This window comes from Carettochelys insculpta, chromosome 8 (assembly GCF_033958435.1).
Source record: "Carettochelys insculpta isolate YL-2023 chromosome 8, ASM3395843v1, whole genome shotgun sequence".
Taxonomy (NCBI): domain Eukaryota; kingdom Metazoa; phylum Chordata; order Testudines; family Carettochelyidae; genus Carettochelys; species Carettochelys insculpta.
In genome coordinates, this window is record NC_134144.1 from 16,382,190 (window position 1) to 16,402,332 (window position 20,143).

Sequence of the window (20,143 nt, forward strand, 5' to 3'; positions counted from 1 at the left end):
TTAGTGCCGCTACTTCGAAGTAGCGTCCACGTGTAGACAGGGCTTTAGTTTCCAACATATATCTGAATAACTGAAGTAACTTAGATTGCCTGGTAACATAAGCAGCATTATGGTTTTATCATAGTTTCTCTTAGCTCCTGCAATCATACTTTATTCTTTTGGGCTATGTCTACACTAGAGAGTTTTGTCAACAAAAGGGACTTCTGTTGACATAACTCAGGGAGTGTCTATACACACAGTATGCCATCATATGCCAGCAATGCCCCACTGCAATTTACATTGGCCAAACTGGACAGTCTGTCCGTAAAAGAATAAATGGACATAAATCAGACATCAGGAACGGTAATGTACAGAAACCTGTGGGAGAACACTTCAATCTCCCTGGAAAACTCAGTAGCAGATTTAAGGGTGACAGTCCTGAAACAAAAAAATTTAAAAAATCAAATGGAGAGAGAAATCTCTGAGCTACAATTTACTTGCAAATCTGACTCCATTAACCATGGATTAAACAGAGACTGGGAGTGGTTCGCAGCTTACAAAGGCAGTTTCTCTGCTCTGGGTGCTAATATCTCCCCATTTGTCCCTGACAAAGGCTCACATCCCCCTGTCCGATCTGACTTGTTTTTATCTCTTTCGATAAGTACTGTTGGTACTGGGCCATTTCCACCTTGCTGAATAGAACTTGTCAGCTCTGGCCCTCTCTCTTACTGGGACCCCACTCTTTAAATACCCCTCTGAAACCACCGCCCCACTCATGCATCTGATGAAGTGGGTCTTTGTGCGTGAAAGCTTATGCTTCAAAATGTCTGTTTGTCTATAAGGTGCCACAAGACTTCTCGTTCTCGAAGCTACAGGCTAACATGGCTACCTCTCTGATACTATATACACAGTGTTTTGTCAACAGAGTTCTGTCAACAGAAGTGCGGTGTAGACCCTTCTGTCTACAGAGGGGGCTTCCGGTTCACTGGGCAGCCCTGTTCGCAGAGCTTCCAGCCATTCTGTTGACATTGGGCAAGGCAGTCTGGTGGCTTTCTTCAACAAAGCAGAGTGCTCTGTCAACCTGCTTTAGTGTGTAGATGCACTCTGTCAACAGAGTGTGTGTAAACACAGCTCTGTTGACAGACACTTCTAGCGTAGATATAGCCTTGGAGTTTCTAAATCATTTATAGCCTTGGTTTGGGATTATAGATGCTTGGGATTATAGTTCCTCTCAAATAGGCTTTTAATGATGTCACATTTCTCATAGGAAGTTCTTAGGTTAAGTACATCTCAGCCTTGAGCTGTTTGATTCTGACAATAAGGTAGCAGTTCAGGGGTAGACTCTGAAGAAGTGAGTCTTCCCCATGAAAGCTCATTACCTAATATATAAGGGTTAGTCTTTAAGGTGCTACAGGACTGCTTACTTTGTTTTGCTAAAATAGAGGTGGTTGTTCTTAGCATGCCCTGTTGGGGGTAAAATAAACACTCTGTCTCCAGATGTTCACTGGAAGAATCTGGATTGAAAGGGACCTCCTTGAAAAATAAACACCAGGCAAGGAAAAGATCCTCTGACTCTTCTGCTCAAGTTTCTTTTGTATTACACATCACTGTGGCACCTGTACCATAAAGGAACCTCTTCCCTCTTAGGCTTTTGAGCAAATTGTGGCATAAAATGCCCTGCTTCGTTTGGGAAACAGCTCAGCTATTTGGTTGTTTTTGTAAGATCAGACTCTTCATCACATCCAAAGGGAAAACTTCAAATTTGCCCTTGAAACAAGTTCCTCAGTTTGTCTAAGTAAGGACACAGCTATCTTCAGCAGCGGTGCCCTGCTCTGCAACTCTCAGAGAAGGGCTTGGAGAATCAGTGCACAGCTTCCCTCCTGCATCCCCCTCGCAGGGTGCAGGCCGCTGGGGAGGGCTCGAGGGGCAGGTGTTTTTGTTCCCTGAGGGCGGACCAGAGCTCGGAAGTGAGGGGGCAGCGGCCAGGCAGGACTTAGGAAGAGGGCGGAAAGGGGGACACGGGGTCTAGGCAGGGCCGCTCTCGCGCTCCAGGGGACGGAGGCGCGGTGCAGAAGAGCAGAGGCAGCGGAACGGGAGCAAGCCCCGAGGGTCCCGCCCCCTTCCCAAGGCGACAGGCGCGCGCTGCCGGTTGCCTCGCGCAGAGGATTCACCCTGAACTAAGAGCTCGACCTTCCCAAGAGGGCGGCCAGCCGGGCCCAGTCCCGACCTCTCCAACATGGCTGCCGGCTTCCGCCCTTCCCCTGCTGGCGGGCTTCGCGCCCACCCCGGCCCGCCTCCTCGGGAGACTGCTCCGCCCCTCCGCCCGTCCCCGGCCGGCGTGTGGAGCCCGCGGCGCTGGAGGCGATGGGCCGGGGGCCCGGGGTGGCGGCCGCGCTGTTCTACGGGGCCCTGGCGGCGCTGGCGCTGCTGGGTGTGCGGGACGTGCTGTTCCTGTATGAGGAGAACCGGTGCAGCATGACCTACATGTATGAGTACCCCGAGTACCTGGTGAGTGCGGAGCGGACACAGCGCCCGGCCACCTCTGGCGCTGCTCCGCGGGTGGCCCCGGGGCTCGCCGGGCGAGTGCAAACGGCGCACACCCGCCTCCGCCCTGGCCCTGGCGAACCGGCCTCTCCGGCTCCCACTTCCCACGGGGTGTCCGTCCTGAGGGGCGATTAGCGCCCAGCGCCTGGTCTGACCGTCCCGCCGCTGCAGGCAGGCCGGGCTCCGCCTCTGCCCCGTGAGCAGCGCCACATGCAGCCACCTCAGCCGGGCGCTGCGGCTCAGCAGGGCGCGGCGGACGCCCGGCAAGGGAAGGGCTGTTTGTCGGAAACACGCAGGGGTCGCTGACAAGCTGAAATCAAGGCAGCCGTTCCGTGTGCTGGGGAATCGGCCGCCTCTTGGCGGGCGCCTCCTGCAGCCTCAGACAGGGCGGCGGCAAACTGCGGTCCCGCGCGTTTGTAAGCCGGGGAGCAGCTCGCCCAGCCGCTGCCGGGCGTGTGCGTGAGACCGGGTGGGGTGTCGGTCCGCGAGGGAAGAGCTGTGTTGTGAAATGGGTGTTGCACAGAGTGCTATTAAATGCACATACGGTAATTCCTCATTTAACGAACTAAGGGGGGGGGGGTGTTTGTCCGTTACTCCTGAACAACAAGTCCTGTGGCACCTTGTAGACACAGATATTTTGGAGCATAAGCTTTCATGGGCAAAGACTCTATAGTTGAAAGGTGCCACAGGTTTTTTTCTTTGAAGATACTGACTAACTGGGCTACCCTCTGGTAAGTTATTTCTGAATGTCCCTTAAATGCGAAGGTTTACTGCCCCCTGGGTCCCCAGCTTCAGTTGCCTCCTGGCAACCCCCCTCCCAACCATAAAATATAATATAATAAAATAAAATAACAAAAACAAAAAACTTCTGCCACTCACCCAAGCTGCCACTGGAGGAGCTCCTGGACCCTGCCCTGGCTAAGATCCTGCCATGTGTCTGGGACCCCACTGCCAAGTGTGGCTGGAGGTGCCCAGCACACCTGCAGCTGTCTCTCCATGTGTACCTGGAGGCACCTTGCTGCATGTGGCTGGAGGCACCTGCTGCCTAACGATGCCTAGCCATGTGTGGCTACAGGCACCTCGCTGCTTGTGGCTGGACAGGCCATCTTGTGGCCTGCAGAAGCAGTAAGTTTTTTTCGTGGTGGGGGGAGAATTTAGTATTTTATGGACCCCAGCAGACTTTGGGAATGACGACAGGGAGGGACAACGACACATCCATTGTTCCTGAAGTCTGCTAAATTGGGGTCTGTAAAATTGAGGGTAGTGAACAAACTGAAAATAATGCTTTTTTTCTTCTCAGTTTGTTACAGTCAGGTTGGTTAGTCCTTACTTGTAAGGACAGAAGTTTCAAAGAAGTGAAATTCTGCCTCTTTGTCTCTGCGTTGCAAGATGAATCTTTAGGCAGGGCGGATAAAAATTATTTAAATCAGATTTTTATTTTTTTAAAGTAATCAGTAAAATACTGTGCTTCTCATTTATGACTGGAGTCTGTAGAGCCTAACCACTAGTTCTTGTTTCTTGAAAGTCCTGGGCTTTCCATTTCTGTTCCTCTGCAGACCAGAAAGTAATATATGCAAAGAGAGACACAAGCTAGATAAGATTGTTTTCATAGTGCACTTATTTGGTGGAAGAATATGGGCAAGCATGGCAGAGGAGTTAATTTAAACATTGTCATAAAACAGGGAGACGATATGTAGGAAAGGACAGAGGTAGCATAGAAAGGAAAAGGGAAGGCCTTAACTAGCACACATTTTCCCACACTTCTGCCACACAAAAACTATCATAGTCTCTCCTTTGCCCAGAAGCCATCTGGAAATATTTTGAGGAAATTAATTTATTCAGTAAAAAAAAGGAAAACATGACACATGTAAGCAGCAAAGAAGACACCGAGCCTAGTTGTAAGAATGAAACATCATAAGGAAAACTGCTTGTTGGGAGAATCTGTCATTTAGGTGTACAATATAGAAAGCTGGAGTAAGAGAAACCTAGAGTTGACAGTTGCTGCTGTCATTTTCTTATTTTGTGTCACAGAATACATTTCTGTTATTTTAGAACATCATGGCCACAGACCAGAATGATGATCCCATAAGTCTTTTTTGCTTCAGCATAATTCTCAGTGAGAGGTGGTAACTATGTCAGTGGGAGAATGTCTCCCATTGACACAATGACATCCATGCCGGCCCTTCCATTGGTGTAATTTATGTCGCTTTGGGATGTTTTTTCATGCACCATAACAACGTAAGTTATACCAACTAAAGTATTAGTGTAGACATACCTTATGTCTTGTAGTTCAAGGATGTTTTTAGCTAGACACAGCTTTCAAGAACTTAGATCTTAGGTGGTGATTAAGTTAAATCCTATTACTGACCTGTTGAATAAATTTTTAGTGATTTCTGTGCGTGTAATGATGGAGCGTGTCTAATTTTTTTTAATAAAATATTTCCCAGCTCAAGTAGCTTATCAACTTTTAGGGAAAAAGTGAATATAATAAACTGAGTTTAAAGCTTTATTTATACATATTGAAAATCACTTTTCCAGCTGAAGGTCAATTATTTTTGGGCACTTTAAAGATTACATTGCGTGGTGTAAATGGGTAATAAAGCAGCAAGTTAATTTTAGGGTTCACTAACTTGGACAAAATCACTTTAAAAAAGGGAAGAACAAGAGATAGCTTACTTAATGTAAATGCATTGACTAACTTGCTAAAGTGATTGTTTCATTAAACAAAATCATGTGTGTGACTAGGATTTGTATAAATAATAGTATTCAGAACTACCAGTAGTGAAAACCACCTTCGTTTGCAATTTACATAATACTACCAACTGACAAGTAATTGGTAAAATACCTGTTTTGAATATAGAACTGCAGGTTCTCTGAAATTAACACCCACCAGCATGACTGTTCTGTTCATTGATTGTCATCACTTAAATTTTCATTATCTGTCTTATAAGCGAGTTTCCTGGCAGTGAAGGGTGCAAGATTGATGTCAGTCTGCAGTACAGTGATAGAACAAGCAATGATGGGGCAAAGCTTCATCACACTGCTCTAGCAATAAGCCTGCAGTCATAGCCAGAAGGACAACATGATAGAATACTCTGTCTCCAAGGTATCTGGCTTTTGTATTTAGGGAAGGAAAACGTTTGAGGAAAGAAAATGACCTCATCTAGATAGCTTAGGTTTTGTAGTATATTATTCGTTTGTGCTGTTTATACTGTAGCTCTTTGGAACACCAGTCATAAAGCAGGACCCCATTGTGCCAGCCACTGTACGTACACAGGACAAAATCCATGTACCTTTTATCATTGAAGTGCCTGTTTAAATGTAGCTTAGACTAGCAGTGACAAAAGTTATTAAAAAATAATTTGGTGGATATTAGAACTACCTCTCCTGACTTAAGTGTCAGGTATCCACATCACAAAAATTGCATTCAGCACTAGTAGGCTTTCTTATTTCCAAGCATCCAAAATATGCTAGACATGTCGCAAAAAACAATAATGACATGGTACAACCCAAATTTAACATGGCAAAGTATGAAGATCTTAAGTTGTGTAGCATTTTATACTGCTGCCAGTCATCATAGTGTCTGAGCATCTTCAACTAAAATCAATAGCAAAATCACAAGAGAAGGAAGTCTTTAGCATTTCTTCGTTTTTGGGTGTCAGATAGGGCTATGGATTTTTGTTTGTTTTTGGATTAAAAGGAGTTATAGGACAGAAGGATTATCAAAAATGGACCAAAAAGCATGAAGGAAGGGTGGGAGTGTTGGCTGAACGAAATTGCCTTGTCAGGTACATTTCTTGTTGGTTATTGTAACTTGTTTCTTCCCTCTCCTATTGCCTGCCTAATAATCATGCCTCAAGCCATAATCACAAAAGTCCCTTTGTGTTGGAGAAGCTGCATATGCTGTAGAGGGCTTTGGCCTGCACAACTATGTCAGTCACAAATCACACCTCATTGCATCCCTGACTGACAGAGTTCTGCCACTCTGGCCTGGTTTACACGAGGGATGAAAGTCGATTCCAGATACGCAGTTCTAGCCACACCTTTGTGTAGCTAGACTCGATGTATCAGGATCAGCTTTGTTCTTTGGTGTAGACTAGGGATTTTCAGGCACATGCTGATGTCCTTCACTCTATGTATCAGTCTGGACTACCAGGTCAACAGCCAAGCACAGAGAGGTTTTTGCCACGTCTCACATGCAGAAAAATTGATCCTTAGAAGATCAATCGTGGGGCACTGACGACACCCCGCCCCCCGCAAGTATAGACATACCCTAAATGTTTGTAGTGTAGACTAGGATGTAGGATCCCATTTTATTATTTGACCGGTTAAATGTTAAACTTAACCACTTAATGGACTAAATGGTGGAGGAGAGGTTCTGCTATGGATGGGCTTGCTTTTCTTTCATTTTTTGCGTAAATTCTCCTCTTGTTTTGATTTGCATTAGACCGTGTCTCTTTTAGTTAGAAAGGGAAGAAGAGCCTGCCCTTCCTGTTCGTGAAGATTTCTTTTACTCAATGGGTTTTAGTTCGCAGGATGTGTACAAAAGATACCAGTACAAGAGTGTGTGTGCATGCATTGGTTGGTTAGTTAGTTATGCGGGCACTGGCCTTGTCTCTGCAAATGAGATGGATCTGAGTATGTAGATAACTCATAACTCCTTTCCCAAGAAATGTCGGAGTTAGACCATGTTTCCAAGCTTCAGCCTGTTTACTGCAGAGCAGTTCACATATGCTTTTATTTAAAACCAACCTCATTCACAGCTGAATGTGTTGTTAGTGTAAGGAATGACTGTAAAGTGAGTCTACTTAATTCAGATCTGATATGCCTATGCAGAGTCATATCTTCTGATTAGTGATAAAAAGATGACAAAAAAGTATGACTTTTTTTTCTTCTTTCAGGCTTATATGGGTGATGCATTTAGGATAGAATGAGAGAGTTTCTATTCTGTCTGCAAGCATTATTTACTAAATTCTAATTAAATATCTAGTCAGTTTGGTTTGTGCAATACCCACTGAAGACAGAAATACCTAGTAGCCTCTATGAGGGCATAACTTTCCCTGCAAAATCTTTATTACTGGTGTTGGTCAACAGGAAGAAAAGAATCCAAGCTGTCTCGAGTTCAGCCTGGGGGCACATCTATACTTACCTGTGGATCAACACTCTGGAAGTCAATCTTCCAGGGTTCGATTTAGCATGTGTAGTAGGGACACACTAAATTGAACATTGAAGGCGCTCCTGTCTACTCTGGTACTTCTCACAGTTGTGAGGAGTAACGGAAGTTGACGAGAGCATTTCTTCTGTCTGCTTCCTGCTGTGGAGTGCTGCCAAAGTTCAAATCAAGGTATGTTGACTCCAGCTAGGCAAGTGACATAACTGGAGTTGCATATCTTAATCCAGACTTGCCTCTAGTGGCTTGGCCTGGCCTGAGTTAGAAGAAAGCCTGACAGTTTCAAAATAACCTCTTATTTGTAAATGGAGTACTTTGGAAGTTGGTGAAACACAGTCATTTTAATTACTTTTCAGGGAAAATTACATTTTAGGGTTTTAATTTTTAAGTCAGGTTAAATTGTCTGTCTTGTTTCAGCGTAGCAAAATGTTTGCAGCACCCTGATTCTGGAGCCATTGAGACTTGAGATGATGTGGATCACTTGGATATTCCAATTTATGATCCTAATGCCTCCAGAACAACTTTTTATTGTCTTAGTGAGAAGGATTTCCACAGTCATTTTTCCTTTATGAAATGTAGAAATCAGGGTGGATCTTTATTTTGTATATTTCTTCACTTCTGATTTGGTGTAATTTTATAGCTCAGAAAGATAATTGTGTTTCCCTCAGAGCATGTTTTACAGCTTACTGAAGTTACTGGGAGTTTATTGACTAGTGAAGTTTGGCTTATGAGCTTATTATCAAGCTACTATAGCCTGTATTTGGCCTAAGCTTTTGAGAGTGGTTATGTATAGATGTATAAATAAAACTCTTAATTGTTTTCTTAACTAACTTTTTGTAGATTCTTACAGCAGAAGTCATTTAAGCACTGCCTTTTATACATCATTTAATATATAAACATAACATGGAACACACAAACTGTATTACAGTAAACTTCTTATCTGGTATTTGTGAAACCAGAACTCTCAATTAACCCGCACCAGCTTCTGCCAGCTCTCAGCCCCTGGGTTGCCAGAGTTCCCCTTGCCCCAGCAGACCTCTGTTCCCCCACCTGACTCCTGGTGGAGCTGCCCCCTGGGGCCACCAGGTTCCCTGGTGCAGCCGAAGGCAGCCGACAGAGCCCCACGTGCCAGCACAGCCCTGCACCATGGAAGAGCATCGGCTGCCAGGAGACCCCGGTGCTCTGGGCCACCAGCAGAGCCCCATGCAGCTCCGACCCTTGCAGAGTTGTCCCAGCCGTGGAGCAGCTGGAGGTCCCCTGAATCCGGTGCTCCGGCCAGCTCCCAGTGCACGGCTGGCAGGGTCCCCTGTCCCTGCCAGGGATCCCACATCAGCTTCTCTATAAAGTGGCATTTTTTAATATCCAGCAATCTTCTGACCCTGGGGTTGCTGGATATGAAGGAGTTTACTGTACAGTGCTGTAAAAGCAGGATGACTTTGCTTGGTGCAGTATATGCACTTGCAAAGCTACAACGGCAAACGTAAGCCAATGTATTCCACCCCTCCAGGCAGTTACCAGTCAAGATGATGAGCTTCTGTGTTATAGCAAATACAAGTCCCAAATTTATTAATGTTACAAACAGATTTCTAAAAATAGTTCTGAGGAAAGAGCATTAGCTGGAGACGCCCCAAGGTTGCAGTATGAAACACCTCTCCATTTCCTTTTTTCTGGTTGCATCCTAGTCTTAGGGGAAAAAAAAAAGAGAGAGAGGGCATTTTTTTTTTTATTTCTGTCACTGATGAGAACAATTTCCATAGCAGTTACTGGTAGCTTTTATCTCCCTTTTGTAAATTTGCATGTGCGGTAGTGAGGGTAAATCCTCTTTGTCCTCAATGATGCAAATTGCTTCTTGTGTAGTTACTGTTCATTGTATTTTAGGAGTCCTGTATCTTGAAATTTCTAGGCATTGTTAAAGATCCATTAGTTTAGTCAGATACTGCATGCTTAACCACATGTATTTCTTGTCACAGAAAATAAAGCTACCTAAGAAAATATCCAGGCGTTTTCCTGCCTATGAGCTCTATCTCTATGGTGAAGGTAATTATGCAGAAGAAAACAAAAATCTGATACTGACCGGGATTCCAGTGCTTTTCCTTCCTGGAAACGCTGGGAGTTACAAACAAGGTAAGACTATAGTAACTTGAATTTTGAAAGTTGTGCAAGCAGCATAATTTTTTTTCCCCGTTGAAGACTGGAAGACTTTAGTCTCTATGGGATAGTACCAAACAAGGACACTTTTAATGGTCAAAACTATCCAAATATCTCATTGCTAGTACTTTAAGAATAAATTGTGAAGCATCTTTATGTACATTGTCAAGGAGATAAGGGCCAAATTGGTGTGGCTCAGTTGAAGTCAGTGAGGCCATGCTGATATTCACCAGCAGAGAATCCAGTCAGAGGTGTTTACCTGGAATGAGACTTCATGTTTTTTGAAATCCAGAAAACAGTAGCCATATTTGCATGACTACTGATGTCTCACTGCAAAGCAAAAAAAAAAAAAAGACCAACTAGAAGAACAATTTTAAAAATGCAGGAGGTTATTTTTATGGAAAACTAACATACCAGTTACATACCCAGCAAAATAGAGGATAGAAAGATAATTAAATATTTAATTACATTTTATTATTTAATACTTAGACCAAATATATTCACTTACAAAAAATGAAAAAAGCACATCTGTCCTTTCTCTTTAATACTAACTCTTGGTAGAGGAATGCAGTCTCTTGAGAAATGTGTAATCAGACATTTCACTCAATAAAATCTCTAGAAATGACATCATACATGTTTTATGTATGCTGTGTGTAATTTGGTAACAGTGTCCAATAAAGAGCAGATTATATTCCTGTATAATGTTTCTTTAAACAAAGGCTCTTTTAAAGATGATTGTTTCTGATCTTTACAAGGCAAGGATTTCTAAACCTGTTACACTTCATAAACAAAAACAAATTTCTTTCACATGATCATAAAGCGTTCTTTGTCCTCTATCCAAGGAAAGTAGGCAAGCAGCCTCATTTGAGACTAGCATCAGTCAACCTTTTCTGTACTGGCAAAAAGAGGACCTATATAAATCAGCCTTGTTGCTCTCGGGTGGAAAGTCTGGTGTAAATGGGTTCAGATCAGCCATGCGCACACTGGTGAAAATGTCCCTAAATCAGGAGTGGGCAATAATTTTTGTTGTGGGAAGAGGCCCTCCAAGATTTTGATAAGTGCTCAAGGGCTGCACTCTTCTATGAAGGGGGTGTGGGGTCTGGGATGGAGGTTGTATGCAAGAGGGAGCTCGGGGTAGGTGTGCAGGAGACGGTGTGGGGTCTGGGAAGGAATTTGAGTGAAGGAGGGGTTGTGACCTGGGGCTGGGTATTGGGGTGCAGGAGAGGATTCTGGCTTGGAGGAGGGATGTAGGAGCGGGCCCAGGGTCTGAGAGGGGGTTGTGACGTAGGGCGGAGGCGGGTGGATGGTGCAGAGGGTTTGGGTGGTAACTTGGGGCAGTCTTTGGCCAGGAGGTGCTTGTCTAAGCAGCTTCTGGCCTACTGCACTCTCAGGCAGGCTTCGCTGCCTGCCAGCAGCCCCGGATCGCTCAAAGTGGCTGGCTGTTCCATGTGGCTCTCTGTGTTGCAGGGGGAGGCTTCACTTGTTGCTCCTGCTGCCAGCAAAATATCTCACCTCCTGTTGATCAGTTTCCTTCTAATAGGAGTTGAGAAGTTTTTCCTGGCAGTGGGCGTGGTGTGTGAAGCCTCACCCCCCACCTGCAGTGCAGAGAGCCACAGGGGGTTAGCCAGCTACTTTTAGTGATGCTGTTCTGTGCCACAGGGGCGGGCTGGAGGCTGGATTAAAAGGTGTGGTTAGGCAGATTTGGCCCATGGGCTGAATCCCACCCACCCCTGCCCTAAAGCATAGCTTCACTGTCGCTGCTGCTTGTGAGCTCCAGTTTTGGGTCCTGTTTGCACTATTGTGAATACTTCTTAAAAGGCACCCAGCATTTCTGTATGATCCCTCTAAATTTCACTAACCTTAACAAAAAAATCCACAGGCGGCTATCCATATGTGTTCTGTTGTATTACACTATTGTCGCCAATTTATCTAACTGCAAAAATCTGAAGTACAATCTTTAACAATATTTTAGAACAGTAATAGTGAATGAAAGAACAGTAGATTTAGAAGAAGGAGTAAAACTTGCTACTGGAGAATTCTGATGGAGAATTAGTATGAAATCCAGATGCCTTTAAAAATGAGCCTCAACTCCTCCTCCCATCTGCAAAAACAGTTTCAAATGTTCCAAGTCTTCATTTACCCTGTTTTTACATAGTGCATAAACTGATTATCCCCTGTTATACTTCATTCCATTCAGTGATTGGAAGTAATGATTGTATATTTGTAGAGGAAAATGAAGATATGTGAATACTTAGCAGTTAAGTAGTGCTTTACAGTTTTGACAGTAACTAATAAAATATAGCGTAATCAGTTTTATTCTGAAGACAGTCATTCTCCATTAGACCATTATTCTTGTTTTATAAAGTGTTCTGAAACAGAATTAATAAGTGCTCTAATGGCAATGTTAAAATAACACAGTGATTTGGTTAGCAATTAGTGTATGCCCCAAAATAGTTTAAGTTAGTCAAATATTATTCTTAAAAAGCTGATTAAACATGACTTACATGCTTGGCCAATAAATAAATTATGCTGACTTTTTTAACCTTTAAAAGTGCTTTCTTAATTCTTCGAGATTATTCACGCTTTATTATGATGATGTTGTAAAATATTTAATAAATTACATTTTAGAAAACCAATTTAACAGTATGTAAAGACAATGGCATCCATAGAAAATTACTGACAGTCACCACCCAAGATGCCAAATGGACACTTGTAATTATGTTTAAAGTAGTACAGATCCCACTGTGAACTAATTAGATCTTTTTGAAAACACAACAATACAGAGAGGGTCCAGTTATGAATAAAAGGGGAACATACAGAGTGGCATAGGTCACTTGGTAATCTGGGCCCACTTAAACAAAATGTATGTTGCAGCCAAACTAAAAGTCATATAGTGTCTCCCATCCTCTAGGAACAAAAATGCAGGTTGTTCCTACTGCGTGGGGCCCTGTGTCCTGGAAAGGTGAGACTCTCTGAAAAGCATTTAGGGATCATAGTAGGCAAGCATGAGCCCCAGTGCGATGCAGTGCTTGGATGTTTGTAACAGAGGAGTTGTGTGGTGATCTTACCACTCTGTGGCGTTTGTGAGGCTGCTAATAGAATACTACAGCCAATTCCATGTTTACATTTTAAAATGCATACTGAGAGAAAAAAATTGAAGAGGGGAGAGCCACACAAATTATTTGATAGCTGCAAAAATGCTTTATGAGGCAAAAGACCTATAAGAGACTTGATTGAAGTGTGCAAGTAACTTTATGGGGAGAAAGTAATCAGTGGCTGGAAGTTAAAACCAGACAAATTTGTATCAGAACTAATGTACAAAGTTAACAGTGAGGTCGATTAACCATTGGAACAAGCTACCAGGGAAGTTATGGATCTCCCTCTCTTGAAGTCTTCAGTTCAAGACCAGATTCAGGAAGATCTGTCCTCAGGCAAGCAACAGCTGTTGGTCTCATTACAGAAGTAAGGGATTAAATACTCTGGCTTGTATTATACAGGTGGTCAGCTAAGGTGATTTATGTTCCCTTTTGCCTATAAGTCTATTAATCTTTTCAGAGTGCTGTGAGAATTATTTAATATCTGGTTATGATTTTGAATATGTGTTGTTTAGCCTTTTCAGCAGGCTTCACTGAGTTTGTTCAGTAACATGAGTCTGCACAGTGAGAGGATATTTCCAGAGTGAGTAAAGACAGCAGGATCTAGATGGCACAGAATGTTGAGCTGTAGGAAAGACTTGCCTTTTGTCTCCAGATAGACTGTAACTCATGCACAGACATTCTTCCTTGTAGTCATGTGAAGTTTTCCTTGTTGTCATTTCTAGCCTGGGAGCAGAGGTCTGCTGTTGTTTCTAAGGTCTGTATTTGCAAACATTATTGATATTGGTTTCCTCTATATTTCTCCGTCTCAATACAGGTAGAACCTCTCAAATCCAGAACTTTCTCATCTGGCAAACTCCGTAATCCGTTATGATTTTAGTTAGTTGGATGACCATGTATCATGGGTGTGGCCAAGTTTCTCATGGTCCCACAAAGTTTGTTTACAGCCATCACTATTAGCTCTCAGTGCTCAGTCTTGTTGTTTAGCTGTAATTTACCCCTAAATGTCTTCTAAGAGCCCTGTAAGCAGTAGAAGTGTTGGTAATGTGTAAGAAGATATTGACCTTCCATTGTCTGGCAAATTCTCTCCTCCAGCACCACTCAGGTCCCACCGGTGCCAGAGGAGAGAGGTTCAACTTGTAGTAAGTGCTTGGCAGCACTCCAGTAAGAAAGCCATGCTCAGTAGCAGCTAGGGCTGGGCAGTGAAAACAGATCACGTACAGAATCTTGCAGAGACAGTATTTTATCTCTGAAATGCTTAAAACTTAGTGAGGAAAGGGATGGGAGAGTGGTAAAAATGAAGGAAGAGTGCTTTCTCTGTGGCTCCGTGTTTGGAAGTCAGGCTGCCCAGATCCAGTGGTCTGCAAAGAAGTAGTTGGAAGACCTTAGCAGTGGTATTCCACTTAGCAAAAGTCTAGTCTCTTCCCCATTCTAGGCGGTGCTGCTAATGGGTAAGGAAGAGAGAGCCAGATCTGGAGGCCGTCAAACAAATGCATCTGATGCTCTTGGTCATGGGCCGTGGGTGGGTGAAGCGTCTGCTTGGGGAGGCAGTAGCACCTTTACCCAGGCTGCACCCCCTGCCCTGGCCCCACCTTCCCACTGGCTCCCTCTTCTCTTCCCTCCGCTGCCCTGTGCATCCCATGTCCCTGCCCACTGTGCTTGTCCCCTTCCAGCCAAATCCTGGAACCCAAGCAAATTATTTTTTGCAAAAAAACCCTCCCCATTTCTGCCATTTCTTTATTAGCAAAATGGAGCATGTTTTGTACCATGTGGCAGAGATGCAGAAGGTACCTGATTAAATGCACTACATTTGGAATTAAGAAATGTCAGTCACAGGTTTTTTATGGATACTATGATAGCTGATGTGCCGGCAGCTTGCTGACACTCTGAACTTATTGCGTTGATCCCAGGGAACACATAATGACAAGCACCAGTTCAAGCTAATTGAGCTGTCTCTGTCCTTTTTTTCACACAATAAAACAAAATGTCAGGCTTTGCTTTCAGCTGGCATTTGCGTCCTGACAGGAAGAAGACTAGAATCACACTGCAAAGGTTGCCACCTCATTTTCACTTCTTCGCACAAACGAGTTGAGGGCTTCCTGTATTTATTTTTTCAACAGCAGTAAGCACCTCAGGCAATAAGAATTGCCAAGGAACATAGAAACTGTCCGTGAAATACAGGCTGGCTACTGCTTTAACATCAATAACACTCATTCAACTCAGAGAACCAAGAAAGCAGAATGTCCCACTGAGGCAGCATGGTGGCACCAGTTTTATGTACCGTACTGGAAGACTCTGTATCCTTGGCGGTGAAGGTACCAAATCCCAGCCCTGTTCTCACCAGGCAAATTGTACCCTCCCACCCACTGAATAGCCAAGGCTGAAAAGAGTTGAGACCTATCCTACCAATACCTCCTCTCCTCCCCACCACTCCATCCCTCTGCTTCCTTCCACACACTTCTTTTGCCAGGCTGTTCCCCCTCCCCCAGTCCAGGTCACTGCCCTTCCCAACCAAACATTCCCCCTGCCCTGCCCAGCCCAGCCCAGCCCATGACAGAATTTGAACAAGTCAAAAAACCTAATTGCACCAGACCAGGCCACCACTTATCTGTAGAATTGCTCCTACGGGACCTGGCCCAGGTAGAGGGGGATCCATTCCTCCTGGCCATTTATTACTCTCCACAGTCCCACTTAAGTGGCTCTGGCCCTGAGGACAGGTCAGCACAGGGTGCCTGATGCCACAAATGACCCAGCCCTCCCTGCAGCACGCACACAGCATAAAACTGGGTCTTCTGTCTGCATCTGTGTCTAGTCCTTTGAAAAGTTACGTTGGGGGAGGTTGGGTGGGACCTTGCTCTTACTACCCCTGCGTCTCTGGCAAATTGCTCCGTTGTCACACAATGGGAGGAGGAGTCACCTCATAAAGCCCTAAATTAAAATTCTTCTGTTATCCAGGAGCAGTGCCTGTTGCATAAGTGAAGCAGAAAGGTTTTGGAATTGTAAAAAATACTGTGCAGAATTGCACTTCTCAGCACTTTCTATCTTCTGACCTCAAAGTACCTAATCAAAACCAATGAATTTACATAAACTCTCATGAGGTAGGCAAATATTATCCTTTTGTTTTTTTCCCCCCCAGATAAAGAAACTGAGGCACAGGATAATTAAGTTCCTTATCTGCTGGCTTTTTTTAAATCAGTGGAAATACTCTCTTTGAGATCAAGCCTCAAATGAGGGGTCCAATGTCATAGTGAAAGTCTGTGATGGGAAGGCCACTAAGAAAACCCTACATGTTCACGCTTCTAGCAGTGGGGAATAGAGGCCACTGGTGGCATTGAGGTAGGGCGATCATCCAGATACCTGCACCAAGCCCCCGTACAGGAGCTCAGCAGTGAGGCTGCATCTGACACAGTGCAAGGACTGGCCTGCCCCCTCAGTGCTGGGGTGGGGGCGCGCTGCAGGGGTGCTGGGGCTTGATAGGAAGCCCAAGTGCTGGGGAAATGGGGCTTGATGGAATGTCAGGGGGAGGTCGAGGTGCAGCTTGCTGGGGCTCAGTGGTTGAGTGTCTGGGTGTGAGGGGGCTAGTTGGATGAGTCCAGGTGTAGGAGATCAGGGCTTCTCAGGGTGAGGATTCGATGAAGCAGGTCTTTGCCCACGAAAGCTTATGCTTCAAAATATCTGTTAGTCTGTAAAGTGCCACAAGACTTCTTGTTGTTCTAGATGTAATACACACTATCTTTCCAGTAGTTTATTAGACAATTGATTTAATTTTCTATGTCTATGATACTTCCTTGTAGTTAATTTATCTATAAACTTCCCCTCTTCTCAGGTTGTGGGGTTTTTTTTTAGGTTTTCGATGTGAAACTTTCATTATTTTTGCTGTGTCAAAGGAAAATTGAAAAAAAATCTCATTTATATGTTTCTTATCACTTGAGTGATATTTTTTTATCCTAATTTCTCATGTACGTATGTCTTAAAACAAGGGATGTAAGCTTACAGGTTGGTGAAAGGGGAATGTTTTCTTCTCTTTTTGATGCATATATAGATGACTTGCATGAAGTGAATGCTGCACAGATTTAAACTTGAATATGTAAGAGAAGGAAGATTAACACTTGTTTCTGAACAGATATGTAATAACTTGTTTCTACTGGTAAACCCACCTTAGAATAGTAATGCTGACTGTAGTTAGAAGACAGTTGTTTCTGTGATTAATTAGTGCTTTTTCTTTTCCTAGTGCGTTCTCTTGGCTCTATAGCACTTAGAAAAGCAGAAGACATTGACTTTAAGTATCATTTCAATTTTTTCACTGTCAATTTTAATGAGGAATTGGTTGCACTCTATGGTGGTAGCCTGCAAAGACAAACCAGATTTGTGCATGAGTGCATTAAAATAATTCTTAAACTGTACAAGGTAAGACATGAGGGATGCAGATTTTTTCCCTTTTCTCCCAAGAAACTGGGGATGACATCTTTGTTCAGTGGGAAGCTGGGTGGAAATTTTAAACTGCAGTAGGTATATTGGGAATTTTAAATCGCAGTAGGTATATTGGATAGTAACAGAGAGTAAGCCATGCTAGTCTATACACTATCAAAACAAAAAGCAGTCAAGTAGCACTTCAAAGACTAGCAAGATAGTTTATTAGGTGAGCTTTCGTGGGACAGACAGAAGTGGGTCTGTCCCACGAAAGCTCGCCTAATAAACTATCTTGCTAGTCTTTAAAGTGCTACTTGACTGCTTTTTGTTTTGATAGGTAAATTGGGTGTTAATTTTGTGCAGTAAAATATGTAGACAAGAGAAGAATACTCTTGCTTTAGTCTTGATGATATGAACAGTTTCTGAATTTAGTGTTTATTCTCATAGGCTGAGTCAACACTAGTAAGTTCTTTCAAAATATCCGGCCCTTTTTCAAAAGAACACATGGAGCATCTACACACAAAATGTGCTCTTTCAATCTGAATTGAAAGAAGGTAGCTTTTCTTCCAGGAGCCCTCTTTTGCTCCTAGATCAGGAAGAGCACCTTTTTCTGAAAGATTCTTTCGGAAAAAAGTGTGTGTAGATGTTCTGCAGGCCCTTCTTTCGAAAGAGCAGTCCTCATGGTGCTGGATTTTCAATCCCTAGCCCGTTCTTTGGAGAGAACAGGGGCAGTGTGGACACTTTCTGTTGAAGGAGAAGATCAACTTTTCTATCTGCTTTTTCGTGTGAGCACGCGATCTTTCAAAAGAAGTTTTTTCAGGAGATCTCTTCCGGAAGAACTTCTTTCAAAGGATCTCCGTAGTGTAGATGTAGCCATAGTGAGGGCACCCAAAACTTGGGTAGGTTTTGCATTGTGTTTAAATCAAGTATTTCCATGCAAGATGTAAACTTTTTATGTAGCTATGCAGTAGGCTCATTCATGTTTCTAGAAATGTTTGTTTAAATGTTTTATACAGATTTATAAAACATTCCTGTGCTCAAGAGCTTAAGTGCTGGCCTGCTTCCTTAAAGTTCTAACACATGATAGTAAGAGCTATAAATTACAGTTTCTGAAATACAGCATCTCCTGTATTCTAACTTTACCAAGTGATGAGTCTGTTTTAGTGATTTTTGGAACACCATATGGCATCTGAAATATGGTTCAGCTAGTAACTTGTCAGGCTACTAAAACAGACTATTTTCTTTGAGCAACATGATCAATTCACAGAAATGTACAACTGTTAATTAAACGACAGATCAGTGTGTAAGTTTCATATAATTGTTTAAATGAATATTCACAGATTCTAACTTTGAATGATGTTATTTTTTTCTTTTTCTAAAGGATCGAGAATTTGCACCAAAAAGTGTTGCAATAGTAGGTCATTCCATGGGCGGTCTTGTTGCAAGAGCATTGCTCACGCTAAAGAATTTTAAGCCTGAACTTATAAACCTCCTCATTACGCAAGCTACTCCTCATGTTGCACCTGTAATGCCTTTAGACAAATACCTTACTGGTAAGTTGATGTCCATTAAAGTCATCATGTTGCATTGGGCTCTATCTTAGTGCTTACGTGTGTATGTATGGATAAGAATCTGTTCCATTACTGTGGCCTAAAAACACATTGTTACAGAAAAAGAGAGACTGTCTGAGATGCTTTAATCTTCCACTCTTTCTTTCCCTGTTTGATGGAAATAGGACATTAAAAGAACATCAGTCCATAACAGCAGTGTCCCATAGGAATTCAAAGATCACCACACTTGTGGTTGTGATCTTTCCGTATTCACCACATTATATTTATAGAGCCAGGCACTCCCAATCCCCTCTAAATAAATGCCCTCGCCCTCCCTCAGAGCCAGGCACTCCCACCCCCTCAATAAATGCCCTCCCACTACTCCAGAGTCAGGCACCCACAGAGCCAGGCACTATCAATTCCTGCCCTAAATAAATGCCCTCCCCAGATCTAGGCACTCCATCCCTCCCATTCTAATTCAATGCCAGCACCTTCCCAGAGCCACTGGTGCCACCACCACCCTCTTCTCCCACCAGGCGGCGGGGTTCATGTGCGGAGCGGGCAGACAGTAGTGTCTGCATACAGATGGTGCTCCCCATGTGTGGCTCAAAAGCTGCGGGTTGGCCACCCCCATATTCACCACAAAGCAGTGTCCTATTCCAAACACATGGCGAATGGCAAATGTTTCGACACCACTGGTCTAAAATATATAAATGTCAAAATATTGTGTTGCTGCTTTTAACTTGGCTTTTGACATAGTGGGACAATTGGTATTTAGGTGGTGAGAATATTAAATGAAAGTGTTGATCCTAACTGAAATTAGGTGTTTGCAGATGGCATAAAACATAAAACTTTGCAGACCCCAAAAGGAGAAGAGAATTACTGTATTGACATTATATCTATACTCACTGCTGTCTTTAAATTTCTCCTTTCACTAGTGACTAATATTGCAAATGCATGCTTCCATCTAGCTTTTCTCTTCAGTCACTCTTACAGTTCTAAGTACAGGCCATTACAACGTTTTGTTGTGTGTTGTGTTCGAAACCTTAACCTAAGGTGACCACATATCTCTATCCCAAACACAGGCCAGGGAGATGTGGGGTGGGGAGAAGGGGTGGCTTCTCCTGGCTCCCCTGAGGTGCAGGGAGCTGGCAACTTGACGGCAGCTGCGTGGGTGGGCTCCCTGCGCCTCAGGGGGCTGGGAAGAGGCAGCAGCTGCTAGTGCTCCTCCCAGCTTCCCCTAGGCA

At 43.6% G+C, this 20,143-nt stretch overlaps 1 protein-coding gene across 2 annotated transcripts in view; it reads left to right on the forward strand.

Annotated features, from left to right (window-relative positions):
- Positions 1-2,333: 2,333 nt before the first annotated feature.
- Positions 2,334-20,143, forward strand: part of PGAP1 (post-GPI attachment to proteins inositol deacylase 1) — a 65,620-nt gene continuing 47,810 nt past the window's right edge. For both annotated transcript variants that reach the window (XM_075001107.1, XM_075001108.1), the window contains exons 1-4: positions 2,334-2,487; positions 9,664-9,817; positions 17,168-17,343; positions 18,728-18,899. In XM_075001107.1, coding sequence (XP_074857208.1) covers positions 2,344-2,487; positions 9,664-9,817; positions 17,168-17,343; positions 18,728-18,899 — 646 coding nt within the window. In that variant the 5' untranslated portion in view covers positions 2,334-2,343. The remainder of the gene's footprint in view (positions 2,488-9,663; positions 9,818-17,167; positions 17,344-18,727; positions 18,900-20,143) is intronic.